Source organism: Taeniopygia guttata, chromosome 25, assembly GCF_048771995.1.
Source record: "Taeniopygia guttata chromosome 25, bTaeGut7.mat, whole genome shotgun sequence".
NCBI classification, from domain to species: Eukaryota; Metazoa; Chordata; class Aves; order Passeriformes; family Estrildidae; genus Taeniopygia; species Taeniopygia guttata.
Genome location: NC_133050.1, coordinates 7,930,311 through 7,948,551, shown reverse-complemented (window position 1 = coordinate 7,948,551; position 18,241 = coordinate 7,930,311). Strand labels below are relative to the sequence as shown.

The window sequence follows — 18,241 nt, the reverse complement described above, 5'->3', positions numbered from 1 at the left end:
GGAATGGGATGAAAGTGGGCAAAAATGGGGAAAATTGGGGCAAAGCTGTACCAAACCGTGCCCAAGGTGACCTGTGCCAGTGCCACACCCGGGTGTGCCCAAGCCGTGCCAAAGGCACACCCGGGTGTCCCCAGCCGTGCCAAAGCCCTGCGCTGGCCGTGCCCGGCTCTGCCAAGCCCAACCCGGGTGTGTCCCCAGAGCCGTGCCAGGCCACAGCACAGCTGTGCCAGAGCCGTGCCAGGCCACAGCACAGCCGTGCCAGAGCGCACCAAACCCGCGCCAGGTGCTGTCCCCACCCCCGCAGCCCGCCTGGCGTGTCCCCAGCTGGGGACATCTTGGGGACATCCCCGGGCACGGTGGCACAGAGGAATCCCAGGCGATCCCGGGGGATTTCAGGGAATTTCGAGGAAATTGAGGGAATTTCAGGGAATTCCAGCGGATTGCAGAGATTGGGAATTCACGGGAGTTTCAGGGATTGGGAATTCCGTCCGCGCTGTCCCTGGGATGTCCCCGAGGCTCGGGGGAAACTGAGGCACGGAGGCGTGGGGACAGCCCGGGACCGGTCGGGCCGGTCCGGGGGACCTCGGAGGGCAGCGGGCACGGCCCTTCCGGGGTGGGGACAGCGGGGGACAGAGGTGGCAGCGGTGGCACCTGCGGGGGCAGCGCACGGCCCGCCCGGGGCGGGGACAGCGGGGGACAGGGGCGGCTCCGGGGCCACCGGCTGGGGACACCCGGGTGTCACCTGTGCGGGCGCGGGGCGGTGCCACGGGGACATCAGGGGACAGCAGAGGTGGCGCCCGAGAATTCCTATCCAGAATTCCCAAATCCCACCCAGAATTCCCCAAAATTCACAATAATTTCCCGCCCAGAATTCCTGAAAATTCCTGAACATTCCCACCAAGAATTCCAACCCAGAATTCCCAAAAATTCCAGACTCTGTTGCCCTTAAACTGCTGTATTTTATTCCAAACATCTTCAGGAGCAGGTAAGAATAAAAACTACTGGAATCGGGAAACCCCAGGATTCCCCCAAAGTGTTCTCAGGAGCTGGGAAACCCCTGGAAATCCCAGGATTCCCAGGGGGTCCCGGCCCTTTTTCCTTCATGCCCTCGCTCCCTATGGAGCAGCCACAGCCCAGGGCTGATCCTGGCCAGAATTCCAGGGCTGATCCTGGGACTGATTCCCCAGGGTTGATCCCGGGGCTGATCCCAGCTGAAATTCTGGGGCTGATCCCGGACTCGATCCCAGCTCTGGAATTCCCGGGAATCAGCAGGAGGGGGCTGATCCCAGGGACGAGCCCGGAACGGTCCCAGGCTGATCCCCGGACGACCAATCCTGGAACCAATCCCGGCCTCAGTGATGACTCCGGCATTCCCAGCATTCCCGGATTCCTGGCATTCCCGGATTCCCGGCTCAGCAGGAGCTGGCCTGCAGGTTGGCCTCGCTCAGGAGGGAGGCGATGGCCGCGGAGCCGAATTCCTCATCCGAGCTCAGCCGCTCGTCCTGCAGCGCCGAGTCCACGGCGCGGCGCCTGCAGGGAGAAAATTCCGGCTCTTCCATGCAATTCCCAGACCTTTCCGTGCAATTCCCAGCCCTTTCCATGGAATACCCAACCCTTTCCATGGAATTCCTGACCCTTTCCATGGAATTCCTGACCCTTTCCATGGAATTCCCAGCCCTTTTCATGGAATTCCCGACCCTTTCCATGGAATTCCCAGCCCTTTCCATGGAATTCCCGGCCCTTTCCATGGAATTCCCAGCCTTTTGCAAGCCAGAATTCCCTTACCAGGACTCCTTTTCCATGCATTTAGATCCTTTCCCATGAATTTAGGACTTTTTCCTTGGGATTTGGGGGTTTCCCATGGACTGGGGGCCTTTGCATGGGTTTAGGAACCTTTCCCATGGATTCTGGAATTTTCCAGCTGGGAATTCCTTACCAGGCCTCCTTTTCCATGGATTTCAGGCGCCGCTGGAGCTGCTCGTTGAGCTCCTGCTGCTCCTCCAGCTCCCGCTGGGATTTTTTCCGGGCGTTTTCCAAGCGCTCGATTTCCTCCTCAGATTCATCCACCTGGCGCTTCAGGGCCTTTACCCGAAGGCTCAGCTGGGAATTCCCAGGATTTGGGGTCAGATTTGGGATTTGGGAATTTTGGGAGGATCCTGGGGTGCAGGGAATGGCCCTGGCCTCGGAATTTTAAGGATTTTAAAGGACTTTCCAGGGATTTTGAAGGAATTTTTAAGGATTGTTGGGGTTTTTTTCCCATCCCAAATCATTCCAGGAATTCCTTGGATGGGATGTCAGGGATCTTCAGGATCCAAACTCCATTATTTCCATGGATTCCCCATCCCTGAGATGGTGGGAATGTCCCCAGCCTCAGATTTTTAAGGAATTTTTAAGGCTCTTTGGGATCTTTCCCAGCCCAAACCATTTCAGGATTCCTCGTCATGGCTCAGATGGGATTTTTGGGATAAACCCTGAATCCTATCCCAGGTTTTTCCATGGAATTCCAGGAATTCCAGCCCCACCTGGTCCCTGTGGCTGCTGCTGCTCTGCCGCTCCTCGTCCAGCTGCAGCGACAATTCCTTAATTTTCCGCTCCAGCTTCCGGTTGGACGAGAGCAGGACGCTCTTTTCCCTACGGAAAAATGGGAATTCCATGGATTCCCCGCCCTTTGGAGTGGCCTGAGAATGGGATTTGTATGGATTTTTATGGAATTTTAAGGAATTTCAAGGATAGTAAGGGATTTTTAAGAATTTTTAAGCCATTTCAGAATTTGTTAAGGATTTTTCAAGCATTTTTTAGGGATTTTTAAGGGATTTGGGATTTGGAAAAATTTGGGAATTGAGATTTGAGATTTGGGAATTGGGAACTGGGATTTGGGGTTGGAAAAATTTGGGAACTGGGATTAGAAAAATTTGGGATTTGGGAAGTTGGAATTATATGGAAATTGATATTTGGGATCAGGGATTTGAAATTTGAGAACTAGGATTGGAAAAATTTAGGAATTGCGATGGGGCACCTCTCCTCAGCCTGGAGCTGCTCCCGGAGCTCTTCCAGCTGCGATTCCAGCTGGGAATTCCGGCTGTTCCCGGGTCGCTGCTGCCCCTCGGAAGCGGCCAGCCGGTTCTTCAGCTCCCTGTTCTGGGAAAAATTCCCAAAAATCCCCCTGAGCCCAGGGGACTTCTTGGTTTTGCCAAGTTTCCCAATGGGGAGGAATTCCAGGAATTCTTTGCAGGATTCCAGGAGTCAGGAAGGTGGTAAAAGTGGGAATTCTGGGACTTGTCTTCAGGCAAAAGTGGGAATTCTGCACAGAAAAGTGGGAATTCTGTTGGAATTCTGCAGGGAAGGTGGGAATTCTGCAGGAAAAACATGCAGGGAGAAGGCAGAGGACCCCAGAAGCTGGGACTGGTAATAAAAGGAAAAGCAGGAAAAGCTGGAAAAAAACCAGAAAAGAACCAGAAAAAGAGGGGTAAAAAGCAGGAAAAAACTGGGGAAATTCCTCATGAAATCTGGGTTCCCCCCCCGGGCCATTCCTGCCAGGATTAGAGGCCAGATCCAGGGATTTTCCTGGGATTTTTCCTGAGTTTTTCTGGGGATTTTTTTGGGGAATTTTCCAGGGATTTCCCGCACCTGGCGCTCCAGGGACGATTTGTCACATTCCAGGTCCTGGCGACTCGAACGTTCCTGGAGCAGCTCCGCCCGCAGCTGCTCAATCTGGGAATAAAAACAGAAAAATCTGGGAATTTCCAGGGATTTCCAGGACGTTCCATGGATTTCCATAGATTTTTCTATGATTTTCCACAGATTTCCATTGATTTCCACAGATTTTCCACAGATTCTCCATGGACTTTTCCATGTATTTCTGGAATGGGATTGGCGGAGGCGCTGGGATTCTCTGGGAATTCTGGGAAACGTATCCCTGGGATTATTCCCGATTGGAAAAATTGGGGAAAAATTTTCATTTTATGCCCACTTATGCCTTGTAATTTTGGGGGGGAAAAGGAGGGAATAAAGTTTGGGAAAACCTCAGAATACACTAGGATTTAATCCCCAAATTTCCGCCCAAGCATCAAAAATCAGGAATTCCTTTAGGAATTCTATATCACTCTTCCCAGCCTCTTCCAATCCCCACTCCTGCCCCGGCTGACAATTCCCAGCTGGAATTCTCAGATGGATCCCTGGAGGGAGGGGTTGGAATTCTGGGAGAATTGTATTTTTGCCAAGATGAGAATTCCCAAAATTCCCAGGATCTTACCTGGTCCCGGCTCCGGGTCACCCTCTCACTCAGCAGCTCCACCGAGCTCCGCTCCTCATCCAGCTCCAATTCCAAACGCTTGGATTTTTCCTGATGGGAATTTGGGATGGAATTTTGGGGGAATTTTCTGAGAATTTTGGAAAATTTTGGGGGGAATTTTTTGAGAAATTTCTGGGAATCTTCTGGGACTTCTTTAGGAATTTTCCGTTATTTTTGGGGGGGAATTTTCTGGGAGCGGTATGGGAATTTTTTTTCCATTTCTTGGAGAACTTTCCAGGATTTTTTTTCAGGAATCCCCACCTCCAGTGCCTTGGAATGCCTGGCTCGCTCCTCCTGGGATCTTTTCCGGTTCTCCAGATCCTGCTCCAGCTCCTGGAGCCTCTGGAGCAGCAGCTCCTTGTCCAGCAGGATCCGATCCCGCTCTTCCCGGTTTTCCTGGATCGTCTCCTTCAGCTGGGAAATCTGCCAGAAAAACCCCAAAATTCCCCAGATTTGCAGCTGGATTTTCCCCCAAAATCCACAGAATTCCTGGAAAAATCAGCTCAAATTCCCAACAAACCTCATCCTGGAGCTTCCCAATGTCCTGTTGGAATTTTTCTGCCTCGGTCTCGCGGTCTCGGGCAATTTTTTGGGAATCCGTGAGTTCCCGGCGGGATTTTTCCTGGAATTCTTCCAGTTGGGATCTCAGTGAGGCCAGGGAGCTCTGGGATTCCGCTGTCATCTGCTCCAGCTGAAAAATGGGAATTTCAGGGTGGGGAATTTTGTGGGATGGTGCCAAAAATGGGATCTGGGGGTTGGGGTGGAAATCCCAGAATTCCATGAAAAAAGCTAAAAATTCCATGGATAAAGCCCAGAATTCAATGAAAAAAACCCCAGAATTCCATGAGAAACCCAAGAATTCCATGAAAAAACCCCAAAACTCCCTGAAAAATCCAGGGATTTTCTGGGGAAAAAACCCCTGGAATCTCTTCCCAAACCTCTCAAGAGGTCCCAATCCCATGAGTCTAAGATTTTGGGATGAGGAAATGCCACAATTCCATTTAAAAAAAAACCCCAGAGTTCCACCAAAAAATTTTCATTTTAAAAAACCCCAGAATTCCATTTAAAAGTCCTGAAATTCCACGAAAAAGCTCCCAAACTTAGGAAAAAAAAAATACCCAAATTCCATTAAAAAAGACCCCAACGTTCCATTAAAAAAAAAACAAAATTCCAGGAAATAACCTAAAATTCCATTAAAAAGCCCATAATTCCATGAAAAAACCCCAAATCACCCCCAAATCCCACAAAAAAAAAAAAAAAAAAAAACCTGAAATCCCACGAAAACCCCCCCCTCCATGAAATTCCTGGAATCTCTTCCCGCACCTCCTGGCTGAGCCGCTCCCGCCGCAGCCGCTCCTGGCCCAGCGCGGATCCCAAATCCCGCAGCTCCTGCTGGGCCCGCTCCAGGCGCGACTCCAGGGAATCGCGGCAGCGCCGCAGCTCCCGCTCCCGCTCCGCGCCGGAGCCCAGGGAATCGGCCAGCGCCGCGCGCTCCGCCTGGGAATTTTGGGGGACTTTTTGGGGATTTTTGGGGTTTTGAGGAGTTTTTTTTTTTTTAATTTCTGTTGGGAGTTTTTTTGGGATTTTTTGGGGGGCTTGTTTTTTGGTTGGTTTAGGAATTTTTGGGGGGGATTTTTCTTTGGATTTTTGGGAAATCTCAGTACCTCCAGTCTGGATTTTTGGGAATTCCCAATACCTCCAGTTCGTCCACTTTCTCCCGGAGCCGTTCCCAGTTTTCCCGCTCTTCCTGGGATTCCTCCAGCTGCGATTCCAGAACTTTCCGTGCCTCCTCTGATGCCTCCAGTGCCGATCCAAGGGAAATCTGGGCCTTGGGGATTTTGGGGAATTTTGGGGAATTTTTGGGGGGGATTTTTGATGAATTTTTGGGGATTTTGTAGGCTTCTTGGGGGGATTTTGTGGGAATTCTTTTTAAATTCTTGGGACAATTTGGGCAGAGCCCACAATGAGCAAATCTGGGACCCCAGATTGTGAAAAATTCCCAAAATTTTCCCAAAAATTCCCAATTTGTGGGATTTCCTCCTCTTACCTGGGCAGCCTCGTCCCGCTCCCCCCGAAGCTTTTCCATGTCCTTCCGGCCCTGCTCCAGCTCCTGGGAAAAATCCCAAATTTTGGGGGTAGAATAATGGATTTTTGGGGAAAAATCCCGCAACTTGGGGGAAAAAAAATCCTAAATTTTGGGAAAAAAAAACCCAGATTTGAGGATAAAACTTCCCAGATTTCTCCCACCTTCCGGAGCTTTTCCAGCTCCTGGGGGTTGCTCTGAGCCCGATCTCGATCCTCCCGCGCTGCCTGGAATCGCTCCCGGAGCTCCCGGAGCTCCTCCTCCAACTCCTCCCGCTCCAGCCGCACCTGCAGCAGCCTGGAAAATCCCAACAATTCCCAAAATTCCCAAAATCCCCTCCATCCCAATGTCCCCAACCCTGTTTGGTTGGGATTTGGAGTGGAAAATCCTGGAAAATCCCAGAACTGGGAGCTCCAGATCTGCCCCCATCCCCCTTTTTTGGGTTTTGGGGTGGAAAATCCCAGAGAATTCACATATTTGGAGCTTCCCAAATCCTGCAGCACTCTCCAGGCCCAGTTTTTTGGGATTCAGAGTGGAAAACCCCAGAAAATTCCCAATTTTCTTGGGATATGACTTGGAAAACCTCAGAAAATCCCAAATTTCGGATCTCCCCAAGCTGCAAGACTCACTCCTGCTTGGAATTCCGGAGCTCTTCCTTGTTTTTCTGGAACATTTCCTGCCACTGCTCCGTCTCCTCTGTGCTCTCCTCCAGCTCCCGCCGCAGATTCCGGAGCTGCATTCCCAAATTTTCCCGTTCCTGCTCCAGGCTGGATTTCTCCTGCAAGGAATTTATTTACAAGATTCTCCAAAAAAAATTCCCTGGGAATTCGAGCCAAAATATCCACAGAATCAGTGCTGAGTCCATGGAAATCCCAGAGGCATTTTTCCCAATTTTTCCCGTGTTCCACCAGGGGTTTTTCCCCCATTCCAGAGGTTTAGAATACGGGAAAAAGGCTGGAATTACCAACAGCATCCCGAATTCCCATCAGCATCCCGAATTCCCACCTCCGACACCCGCTCTGTTTCCGCCCGGATCGCCTCCATCTCGCCCCGGAGCCGCTCCAGGTCGGAATCGTGCGCAGCCACCTCGGCCTTCAGGGCCCCCTTGAGCGCCTGCAGCTCCCGCTCCTGGCGCCGTCGCGAGCCCAGCGCCTCCTGCAGCTGCTCCCGGCACTCCTGCAGCTCCTGGCAATGGGAAACCTGGGATTCGGGATGTGGGAAAACCCGCAAAAGCTCCTGGGAATGGGAAATCTGGGATTCGGGATGTGGTAAAACCCGTAAAAGCTGCTGGGAATGGGAAATCTGGGATTCGGGATGTGAAAAATCATCAAAAGCTCCTGGGAATGGGAAATATGAGATTTGGGATGTGGAAAAACCCTCAAAAGCTCCTGGAGCTGCTCCCAACACTCCTGCAGCTCCTGGGAATGGGAAAAGTTGGGGAAATGGGAAAATTGGGACTTGGGATGTGGCTGTGACCCCAAAACCTCTTCCAGCTGCTCCTGGCATTCCTGGAAATCCTGGGAATGGGGAAATTGGTACTTGGGGGTGGCAAAAAATCCCAAAACCTCCTCAAGTCTCCCCAGGATTCCAGGAGTTCCTGGGAATGGCAAATTCAGAATTTGGGGTTTTGGGGTTTATTTCTTTGTGAGTTTTTTATTGGGATTTTTCTCATTTTGAGGTTTTTTGGGGTTTTTTTGTGGGTTTGGTTTTTTTTTTATATTATTTTCCCTGTTTTGGAGGTTTTTAGGGGTACCTGGTAGAGGTCCTGTGCTTCGGGGTCACTTTTGGGGTCCGTGGCCAGCAGCTGCCCCTCGAGGTGGCCCAGCCGCGCCTCCAGTGCCTCCTTGGCAGCTTTCAGCTCGCTCAGCCTGGGCAACGAAGGGTTAACGAGGGAAATCAGGTCTTCACGGGGGAAATCAAGGTTTGTTGGGGTTTTTTGGGAGTCCAGAGGGGATTTGTTGGGGGTTAGGTGGAATTCGGGGAGGTTTGGAGGTGTTTGGGGGGATTAAGGGAGGTCCAGAGGGTCTTTAAAGGGTCTTTGGGCCCCAAACCCCAAAAGGGACAAAGGAGGACCCACAGTGACCTCAAACCCCAAAGGGCCACCCAAACTTGCCCCCAACCCTTTAGGGAACCCCAAACCCTAAAGGGACATCAGGGGTGACCCCAAACCCCAAAGGGACAATGGGAATGACCCCAAACCCATCCCCCCCCACATCGGTGACCCCATTACTGGGCCTGGCTCCGCTGCAGCTCCTGGGATTTCCTGTCCAGGGCCTCCTGCAGGATTTGGGATTGGGGCGAGTCCGGAGCCCCCACGGAACTCTGGGAAATTCGGGAACATTTGGGATGTTGGAGATATCCCATCCTAAAATCCCAAATCCCAAACCCATCCCAAATCCCAAACCCATCCCAAATCCCAAATCCATCCCAAATCCCAAACCCATACCCAATCTCAAAGCCATCCCAAATCCCAAATCCTAAATCCCAAATCCCAAACCCATTCACAAATCCTAAAGCCATCCCAAATCCCAAAGCCATCCCATACTCCAGGAATTTTCCCACTCACCGCCAGCTCCTGGAATTTTCCCAGCAGCCTCGAGGTTTTCCTTTTCAGGGAAATTTCACTCTCAGAGCTCCTGGGATTTGGGGTTGGATTTGGGGGGAAAAAATTGGGAATGAGGTCATGGAGAAAGGGAAAGGGCAGGAACTGCTGGGATTCCCCCAAATCCTGAATATGGGGAAAATATGTGGGAACTGAGTTCATGGGGTGGGAATTTTAGGGTGGTTTTGGGGGATTTTGGGGAATTTTGGGGTTTTGGGGACTCACCCCTCTTTTAGGATGTTGTAGATGAGCTCGGTGGGGTTTTCACTGCTCCCCAGTTCCCGCTGATCCCGCAGCAGGTCCGGGGTGGATTTCAGCTTCCGGGAGGGAACAAAAACCCTCAATTCAAACAAAAACCACAAATCCCTCATTCTAGAGGGGAAAAAAGCCCCGAATTTTATAGGAAAAAACATGACTGTGTAGGGGAAAACTGCAATTTTCTAGGAAACAATTTGCCAGTTTATGGGAAAAAAATCCCAGTTTTGTAGGAAAAAACCCAATTTCATGGGAAAACCCCCCAAACTTAATGGGAAAAACCCCTTAAATATTATAGAAAAAACCCAAATTTTTTTAGGAAAGCCCCCAATTTTCGTATAAACCCCCCATTTTTTTAGGAATTTTTCCCCAAATACCTGCATCTCCACGCTCTGCTCCTCCATGCCCGCAAACCCGCCGGGAATTTGGGGAATTTGGGGCGGGATCGAGGCGGATTCCCGGGAATTCCGCGTATCCAAACTCTGCGAGCGTTTCCTCGGAGCCGCCCCGGGGCCACGGAACCTCCGCGACGCTCGCCCGCGGGGCAAATTCCCGTCGAATTTCGTGATCAGGGAATCCACGGAGCGAAGCGGCTCCGTGTCCACATCCCCAGGAATTTTGGGAATTTCCGCATCCTTTTTACCCAATTTTGCCCCGCTTTTGGGGAAAGGCGCGCTGAGGTCCCCGTGGGATTGGGATCGGCGCAGCTCCTCCGAGGATTTGGGGATTTTCGGCTGCTGATCCGAGGATTTTGGGACATCTCGGGATCTTCCCTGGTCCTGATCCGAGAATTTCGGGATCCCCCGAGATCGCCCCGAAATTTCCTCATCCCATGAGGATTTTGGGACCCCCCGGGACCCCCCTGGAATTTCCTGCTCCGAGGATTTGGGGACCTTCCTTAGCTCCTCATCCCAGGATTTGGGGACCTCCCGGGACCCCACTGCACCTTCCTCATCTAAAAACTTGGTGCCCCCCCGGGACCCCCATGAACCTTCCCGCTCTGCAAATCCGGGCGCCCCCCGTATTCCCCCATCCCAAAATTCCCCCTCACCGCCCCCCTCCTCCTCGGAGCCGCCCGGGACCCGGGTTTTGGGGGGATTTGGGGGCGTTTCGGGCTGTCCCCCTTTGATCTGCACGCCGAAGCTGTCGCCGCCGTTGTCGCCGCTGTTGAGGACCACGAAGGGCTGCCCGGCGATGCCCTGGACCCGCACGGCCACGCCGTAGGAGCCGCCGCGGGCCCGCGAGGGGCGCGGGGGGCGCCGCGGCTCGCGGAGGTCGCTGATGAAGCGGATCTGGACGCCGTGGTCCAGCGGCTGCTCCGCCATGGCCTGAACCGGGGGCTGCTCGGGGGGAAGAAATCCCTTTCCCTCCGTTTTCCCCACTTCTTCCCACATTTTCCCTCCATTTCCCCCGGCTTTTTGCAGTTTTTCCTACATCGCCCCCCCCCCCCCCAGGTTTCCCCCTTTACCCCCTCCGTTTTGCGTGGTTTTTCCCCGGTTCTCCCCTTTTTCTCCTGCGTTTTCCCTCCCGGTTTTCCTCTTCCCCCCCACCCCCCGCGTTTCTCGCGGGTTTCCCCCCATTTTTTCTCCTTTTTCACAATTATTTCCCCATTTTTCCCAGTTTCTTTCCCATTTATGCCGGTTTCCTCCCAGTTTTCCCATTTTTTCCCACTTTTTCATCCCGGTTTTCCCAGTTTTCCACATTTTATTGCAGGTTTTCCCCCTTTCCCCCCATTTTTTCCCCGTTTCCCATTTCTTCCCCCGGTTTTCCCCATTTTATTCACCACTTCCCCCTTTTCTCCCCCTTTTTTCCTGTTTTTTCTCTGATTTCCCTATTTTTTCCCGGTGTTCCCCATTTTCCCCCCTTTTTCACTTGTCTTCCCCCTTCTCCACGCTTTTTTTTTTCCCGTTTTCCCCCGTTTCCCCTGATTTTCCCAGTTTTTTCCCCAGTTTTTCGGACGAGCGGTGACATTTTGGGAGCAGCGCGAGGACGGAACCTCTACCCCGCCCTCGATCCCAGAAATCCCCTGGAAGCCCCGGGGGGGAAAAAAAATCGGGAATTTAGGATTGGAAAAGCCGCGATTCCGCCCCAAATCCCGGGGTTTTTTTTCGCGGGAATAAATCGGGAATGACACAATGAGCTGCAGAATGAGCGGGGGAATTTGGGATGTTTGTTGGGATTTGGGGATGTTTGTTGGGATTTTGGGGGATGTTTGTTGGGATACTGGGATGGGTCTGAAGTGCTGGAAAAATCCCAAAAAATTCCCAAAGGGAAGGAGCAGAGCACGGGATGGGGGTAGGAAAAAGGATCCCGAGCCAAATCCTGCTGCCCCTCCGGAATTCCCACAAATCCCTGGAATGGCAGGGGAAGGATCCTGGAAGCAGAATTCCCCAATCCCTAAAGCCCCAAATGCCCAAATCCCTAAATTCCTGAATCTCTAAATCCCTGAATTCCTAAATCCCCAAATTCCCAAATCCCTACATTCTGCCATCCCTTTGGAATCACTACAAATCCCAGAAATCTCAAAATCCCTGGAATTGCAGGGGAAGGACCACAGGAGTAGAATTCCCAAATCCTCAAATCCCTGGGATCGGAGTCCCCAGGAAATCCAGGAACCGACCTGAGCAGGGAGCGCCGGTGGAAAATCGGGAATTTTTCCAGGTGGCCAAAGGGCGGCGGGGCAGAGGCCAGGGTGGGGCCGGGAGCGATCCTGATGGGAATTCCGGGATCAAGGGAAGACCTTTGGAAGGGCCAGGAGGGGTCGGGATCACCGGGAAGGGCTGGGATCTATCCCAGATCCCAGGATCCATCCCAGGCCCTTGGATCCATCCCGGATCCTGGGATCCATCCCAAACCCTTGGATCTATCCCAAACCCTTGGATCCATCCCAGATCCCAGGATCCATCCCAAACCCTTGGATCCATCCCAGCTCCATCCCAGAGCAGGTGGAGAATCCATGGGGGGGGGAGGGGGTTGGGAATGTTCCCAGATGGCTCCAGAAAAACTGGGAAGGGGGGAGGGCTGGAAAACCGGGAGAGGATCGGATATTCCTGAAAAAACGGGAGAGGATTTGGACTTTCCAGAAATCCAGGAGAGGATTGGATATTCCCAAAATGAGGAAATCTGGGACAGGAATTGCTTTTTTGCTCATCCAGGATTTCTGGGATTTCACTGGAAAACTGAAAGGAACAAACCAGGAAAAGGGGATTTGGGGGCTGAAAAAATGGGAAAAAACCAGAAAAATGCAAATGTTGGGCCTGAGAAATAACAGTATTTTGGGAATTTCCTTGGAAAACTGGAAGGGGAAAAGCAGAAAAAGGGAAATTAGAGTCTAAAAAAACCCAAAAATGGGAATTTTCCCTGTGGATGGGGTCGGGAAAAATCAGGAGAGGCCATCCTGGCCCCTCTGGAAGGGCGGAATTTTGGGAATTTTCCGTCTGGCCAGGATCCATGGAAGCACAAAGAGCCTTTGTGGCTCCGACCCAGAAAAAGTCGTTTTGTAATTCCTGGAGCAGCCGGAAAATCCAGGGAAAAAAAAAAAAAAATAGAGTTGCTTTTCCAAGATTTTTTTTTCCCTTTTTTTTTGTTTCCTGAAGGAGGAAAGGGAATTTGGGATTTTGAGAATGAGGAAACAGAGGGGAAAATCCGGCTGGTCAAGGGTGGGAAAGGAAGGGAAAAATCCCCAATTTTCCCAAAATATTCCCAAAACTGCTGGGAATACAATATTTAGGATGGTCCCAGTGAGGTTTACCCAAAATTCTGCTTCGTTCCCGAGTCCCTGGGGCCCAAATTGAGCTCCAAATGATCCCAAAGAATTCCCAAATTATCCCAAATGAATTACCGCAAATGATCCAAAATTATCTCAAATTATGCCAAATTAATTATCCCAAATTACCCCTAATTAATTATCCCAAACCATCCTGGGTTTTTTTGCCCTCAGGAGGATTTTTTTTGGGGGGATCTTTCCCAAACTTCCGCCCTCGACTCCTCCCCCGGGCGTTGTTTGGGGCTAAAGTCCGGGAATTTGGAGCCGCGCCCAAAAACCAGGAGCGGCTTTTCCGGATTTTCCAGTTTTTCCCGCTTTTCTTGGGAACCCGAAACCGGGGAGGGGCGGAGATCATGGGGGGGAGAGAGAATTGCACCTGGAAAAATAGGAATTTTCACCCGGAAAAAGGGTCAGGAGTGGGATTTGCCACCTGGGAAAATGGGATCTTTCACCTGGGAAGAGGGTCGGGAGAGGGATTTCCATTTGGGATCGGGACAAGAACATTTCGGATCAGCAATATTTGGGATTGGGATCATCCCTCAGGCGCTGCTCCCTCCGGAGCCGAATTCCAGGAATTCCAGCCCAACCTGGGGCAGAGTTCTCGTGTTAACCATCGACCCCAAATCCTGGGAAATCCCATTCCAGCCGCTCCCGGGGAATCCCGATCCCGTTCCCAGCGCGTCGCCGCCGGGATCCGGTGACGGTTTCCAGGGAAATTGACCCCTTGGAACCGGAGCCCTCGGGATGCAATTCCCGAGGGCGGAAAAGCCTCGGGATAACCGGGAATGGGGAATGATCCCATTCCTCGGGATAACGGGGAATGATCCTATTCCTTTGGGATAACCCGGCATGATCCCATTCCCTGGACACTGAAATCCCTGCAGGATTTGGTTTGCCCTGGATTCCGCCCCGGATTTCACCCCAGAATTCCCCACCCTGAGGAATTCGCCCCGGGTTCAGTCCCACACATTCATTCCCCCGGGAATTCCCTCCCTGATCCCAAAGAGCCGCAGGGCAAGGGCGAAACCCCAAATGCTGCCCGGGGAAAGGGAATTCGGATCCCAAACAGGTCTGCCCGCTCTGGGAAGGCCCGGAGCTGTCCCAGAAACCCGAAAAAAAAAGGGACAAAACCTCCTGGATTTCGGATCCCTTGAATTTGGGATCCTCTAGCTTTGAGAAGAGGCTCCAAAAACCCACCCGGATTTCCCCCAAATTATTGAAGGGATAAAAGGCGGAAGTTGCGCCGCCCTGAAAGGTCGGGAAGGGTTTTCTGAGGGGATCCCACAGGATGGGACCCCATAAAGGGACACCAGGAGCCCATAAAGGGACACTGGGACCCCATAAAGGGACACCGGGACCCCATAAAGGGACACCGGGACCCCATAAAGGGACATCGGGACCCCATAAAGGGACACCGGGACCCCATAAAGGGACACTGGAACCCTGTTCCACAACCTCAGGATCCCCTCAAGTGTCCCCAGAGCCATCCCCGGTGTCCCCAGGCTCCTCTGCGTGTCACCGGACCCTGTCCCGTGTCACCAGCGACCTCTGCGTGCCCCTAGATCCCCTCCCGGTGTCACCGGTGCCCTCTCCCGTGCCACCACGACTGTCTCCGGTGTCACCTGCACCTCCTCCGGTGTCACCGGCATCTCCTCCGGTGTCACCAGCGCCCTGCCCGGTGTCACCTACACCTCCTCCGGTGTCACCTGCGCCCTGTCCCGTGCCAACACCCCCCACCCTCGTGCCACCAGCGCCCTGCCCGGTGTCCCCAGACCCTGTCCGGTGCCACCAAGCCCCCCGCCCACGGGGCAAGATCCCCTACCGTGCCACCAGCGCCTGTCCAGTGTCCCCAGGCCCCGTTTCCCGCTGTCCCGAGCCCCTGCCCGCTGTCCCCAAGCCCTGTCCGGTGTCCCCAGCCCCTGTCCGGTGTCCCCAGCCCCTGTCCGGTGTCCCCAAGCCCTGTCCGGTGTCCCCAGCCCCTGTCCGGTGTCCCCAAGCCCTGTCCGGTGTCCCCAAGCCCCGTTTCCCGCTGTCCCCAGCCCCTTCCCGGTGTCCCCAGGCCCTGTGCGATGTCCCCACAGCCCTGTCCGGTGTCCCCAAGCCCTGTCCCGTGTCCCCAGCCCCGTTTCCCGGTGCCCCCCCCCCCACTCACCGCCCGCTCCCGCCGCAGCCACCGCAACCTGTTACCTTCGCCCGGGCCCCGCCCCTCGCCACTGATTGGCCAGCGCCACCGCAAACCCCGCCCATTGGGCGCGGCTCCGCGCGGCAAACCCCGCCCACCGCCGCACCGGTGCTGCGTCACGTGGGGGCGGCGCCATCTTGAGGAGGGACCCGCGCTCTTGGCGGTATTTTCGCCACGCTCAAGATGGCGGCGAAACCACGCCCACCCCCTACGGCGGCGGGGCGCGGCCGCACTTCCTCGGCGCAGGCGCAACCGCGGCGTGACTAAGATGGAGGCCGGGGCAGCGCTGCCGCCGTTCTGGGCCGGGGGCCCGGCCCCGGGGCAAACGTACATCCCCCGGGCCCTGGGACACACCGGCACCGCCCCCCGGGGCTCCTGGGGCATCGGCATCGCGCCCGCCGCGCTGCCCGCCGGCCGCACCCTGTGAGGGCAGCGGGAGCGCGGGATGGGGGGGACTGGGGAGAGTGGGGGGGAAATGGGGAGAACTGGGGGGGAACTGGGGAGGGTGGAGGGGTCCCTGAGGGAAACTGGGAGAGAACTGGGGAGACTGGGGGGTTTGGGGGAGGGGAAATGGGGGGATTTGGAGAGGGTCTTTGAGGGCTGAGGGGGCAAACTGGGAGCAGAACTGGGGGGAACTGGGGAGGGGGAAAGGGGGAAAGGGAAGGAACAGAAAATCCGGGAATGCCGGGGAGACTCCAGGGGCACAGAATGGACACACTGGGATCCATACTGGTGTGACTGGGATGCGAACTGGTGTGATTGGGATCCTTACTGCTGTGATGGGGATCCATACTGGTGTGACTGGGATCTCGGTGTGCCAGGAGCCCGATGGTGACCGGCACGTCGGTGCTGGGGCTGAAGTTCTCCGGGGGGGTGATGCTGGCCGCAGACACGGTGGGATCCTACGGATCCCTGGCGCGATTCCGGGGAATCTCCCGGCTCCTCAAGGTCAACGACTCCACCGTGCTCGGAGCCTCTGGTGACCTGGCGGATTTCCAGCACCTGCGGCAGCTCCTGGAGCAGATGGTGTAAGATTCCCAGGAATTCCCAGCCCAAATTCCCTCAGGAATTCCGAGATTCCCCATCCCACAATCCCCAATTGATTCCTGCGAAGTCCCCACTCCAAAATTCTGGATTGATTCCTGGGGATTTGGGAATTTCTCATCCCCAGTGTTTTTCGTGCGCCGGTCCCCAGAATTTCTCTGCTCCGATCCCAGAATTCCTTGAGCACAAATCCCTGGATTCTTTGAGCACAAATCCCTGAATTCCCTGGCATTCCATCCCCGAATTCCGCGGCATTTCTTGCTCCGCTCCAAGCCCCGAATCCCCGATCTCCAGCCCCTGAATCCCTGGTGTCCAAGGCCAGAATTCCATGGAATTTCAGGATCGACGAGGAGCTGCTGGGGGACGGGCACAGCTACAGCCCGCGGGCGCTGCACTCGTGGCTGACGCGGGTCCTGTACAACCGGCGCTCCAAGATCAATCCCCTCTGGAATACCGTGCTCATCGCCGGTGTCTACGGCGGGGAGAGGTGAGAGATCCAGGGGCTGGGACTTCCAGGGATTGCTCCTCCTTCCCAGGGAAATTCCTGTGCCCTTTTCCCTGGGCTGGTTTCTCCTCCTTCCCAGGGAATTCCTGCTTTTCCTGGGGTGGTTCCTGTTCTTTTTCCAGGGGAATTCCCGCCTCCTTCCCAGGGAATTCCCGGTTCCCCAGGTGATTCCCGCTCTCTGTTCCTGCAGTTTCCTGGGTTATGTGGACATGCTGGGCGTGGCCTACGAGGCGCCGTCGCTGGCCACAGGATTCGGGGCTTACCTGGCCCAGGTGAGCCCAGGCTCGGGTCTTTTAACTCCTCATTAAATTATTCATTTTTCCTTTTCTTTTTTCAGTTCATAATTTTTTAAATGGATTACAAGCTCTTTTGGCTCGTTATTTTCTAGCTTGTCACTTTTTAATCGGTATTTTGATTTTCGATCTGATTTTAATTAATTTGTCCCTTTATTCCCAATCTGTGTGCAGCCACTGCTGCGGGCGGAGCTGGAGCGGGATCAGGATCGGCTCCCAACGCGGGAGGAGGCGCGGGAACTGCTGGAGCGCTGCCTGAGGGTGCTCTACTACAGGGATGCTCGGTCATTTAATAGGGTTTGTATCCAAAATCCATCCCAAATCCATGGGATCCGCTCCAAACCCATCCCAGTCCTGGGAGCTGCTGGAGCGCTGCCTGAGGGTGCTCTACTACAGGGATGCTCAGTCATTTAATAGGGTTTGTATCCAAAATCCCGGGAATTTGTCCCAAAATCCATCCCCAGATGGGAGCCAGCCCATACCCATCCCAATAGCAGGGTTTTTCCCATGGAATTCCAGGGCTGGGATTGAGGCATTCCAGGGTTTTTCCCATGGAATTCAAGGTGGGGATTTGAGGAATTCTAGGGTTTTCCCCATGGAATTCCGGGTGGGGATTTGAGGAATTCCAGGATTTTCCCTGTGGAATTCTGGGGTTTTTCTTGTGGAATTCTGTGTGGGGATTGAGGAATCCCAGGGTTTTCCCGCAGTATGAGGTCGCCACGGTGACGGAGAAGGGTGTGGAGCTGGAGGGACCCCTGACCCTGGAGGCCAACTGGGACATCGCCCACGCGGTCAGGTAATTCCCACCTAGAATATCGGGATCTGGGAATTTTGGGGGTTCTGGGGACATCCAGGTAATTCCCACCTGGATACAGCGGGATTGGTAATTCCAGCAGGACATCCAGGTGTTGTGAGATCCAGGTGTTCCTGGGGACATCCAGCTGTTTTTCCTGCCCCTCTAACCCCCATTTTTCCCTTTTTTCCCATTTTTTCAGAGGTTTTGAGTGATCTCCAGGAGCTGCTTTGGCCTCAGCCCATTTTTATTCCCATCCCTTCTTCCCCTCTGGAATGGCAAATCTGGTGTTTTTTGGGAATAAAATCCATTGTTTAAGACCAGTCCGTGTGTTTGTTCTTTGGGAATCCTCAAAAAACATAGGAATTCTCCTGAAAAACGAAGATCTCAGGGAGTTCCGGAATTCTGGATGGATGCTGTGGCTCCA

The 18,241-nt window shown here is 53.8% G+C and overlaps 2 protein-coding genes across 9 annotated transcripts; one reads left to right on the top strand and one right to left on the bottom strand.

Moving 5' to 3' along the window:
* Window positions 1-939: 939 nt before the first annotated feature.
* Window positions 940-15,624, bottom strand: CGN (cingulin). 7 transcript variants are annotated; one of them, XM_041721179.2, is made up of 21 exons: window positions 15,150-15,230; window positions 11,852-11,971; window positions 9,609-10,571; window positions 9,202-9,293; window positions 8,941-9,010; window positions 8,605-8,696; window positions 8,128-8,242; window positions 7,380-7,559; window positions 7,004-7,152; window positions 6,539-6,671; window positions 6,339-6,401; window positions 5,988-6,119; window positions 5,615-5,788; window positions 4,812-4,982; window positions 4,553-4,714; window positions 4,253-4,342; window positions 3,628-3,711; window positions 3,017-3,138; window positions 2,523-2,631; window positions 1,937-2,100; window positions 940-1,530 (listed from the first exon to the last, which is right to left on the bottom strand). In XM_041721179.2, the coding sequence occupies exons 3-21, from the start codon at window positions 10,554-10,556 to the stop codon at window positions 1,413-1,415; spliced, it is 3,168 nt and encodes a 1,055-aa protein (XP_041577113.2). In that variant the 5' UTR covers window positions 10,557-10,571; window positions 11,852-11,971; window positions 15,150-15,230; the 3' UTR covers window positions 940-1,412. The 7 variants fall into 7 exon arrangements, 6 of the variants coding, with proteins under 6 accessions (XP_041577113.2, XP_072774742.1, XP_072774744.1 ...); XM_072918641.1 differs by having other exon boundaries at window positions 9,202-9,297; window positions 9,610-10,571; XM_072918643.1 differs by having other exon boundaries at window positions 9,202-9,297; window positions 9,610-10,571; window positions 11,852-11,941; window positions 15,150-15,168.
* On the top strand, window positions 15,419-18,137 carry PSMB4 (proteasome 20S subunit beta 4). 2 transcript variants are annotated; one of them, NM_001245313.2, is given in 7 exon segments: window positions 15,419-15,602; window positions 16,001-16,207; window positions 16,564-16,710; window positions 16,919-17,000; window positions 17,196-17,318; window positions 17,729-17,817; window positions 18,017-18,137. In NM_001245313.2, coding segments are annotated over 7 exon segments (816 nt in total). In that variant the 5' UTR covers window positions 15,419-15,447; the 3' UTR covers window positions 18,030-18,137.
* Window positions 18,138-18,241: the final 104 nt, after the last annotated feature.

Excerpts from the sequence above, each read along its gene's own strand:
- CGN (XM_072918640.1), bottom strand. The coding sequence starts at position 15,569 with ATGCCGATGCCCCAGGAGCCCCGGGGGGCGGTGCCGGTGTGTCCCAGG. Across the intron at positions 5,789-5,987 it reads AGAAAGTGGACGAACTGGAG|GCGGAGCGCGCGGCGCTGGC; the intron begins GTATTGGGAATT and ends CAAAATTCCCAG. Across the intron at positions 3,139-3,627 it reads AATCGTCCCTGGAGCGCCAG|AACAGGGAGCTGAAGAACCG; the intron begins GTGCGGGAAATC and ends AATTTTTCCCAG.
- PSMB4 (XM_041720992.2), top strand. The coding sequence starts at position 16,008 with ATGGTGACCGGCACGTCGGTGCTGGGGCTGAAGTTCTCCGGGGGGGTG. Across the intron at positions 17,001-17,195 it reads TCGGGGCTTACCTGGCCCAG|CCACTGCTGCGGGCGGAGCT; the intron begins GTGAGCCCAGGC and ends ATCTGTGTGCAG. Across the intron at positions 17,319-17,728 it reads ATGCTCGGTCATTTAATAGG|TATGAGGTCGCCACGGTGAC; the intron begins GTTTGTATCCAA and ends GTTTTCCCGCAG.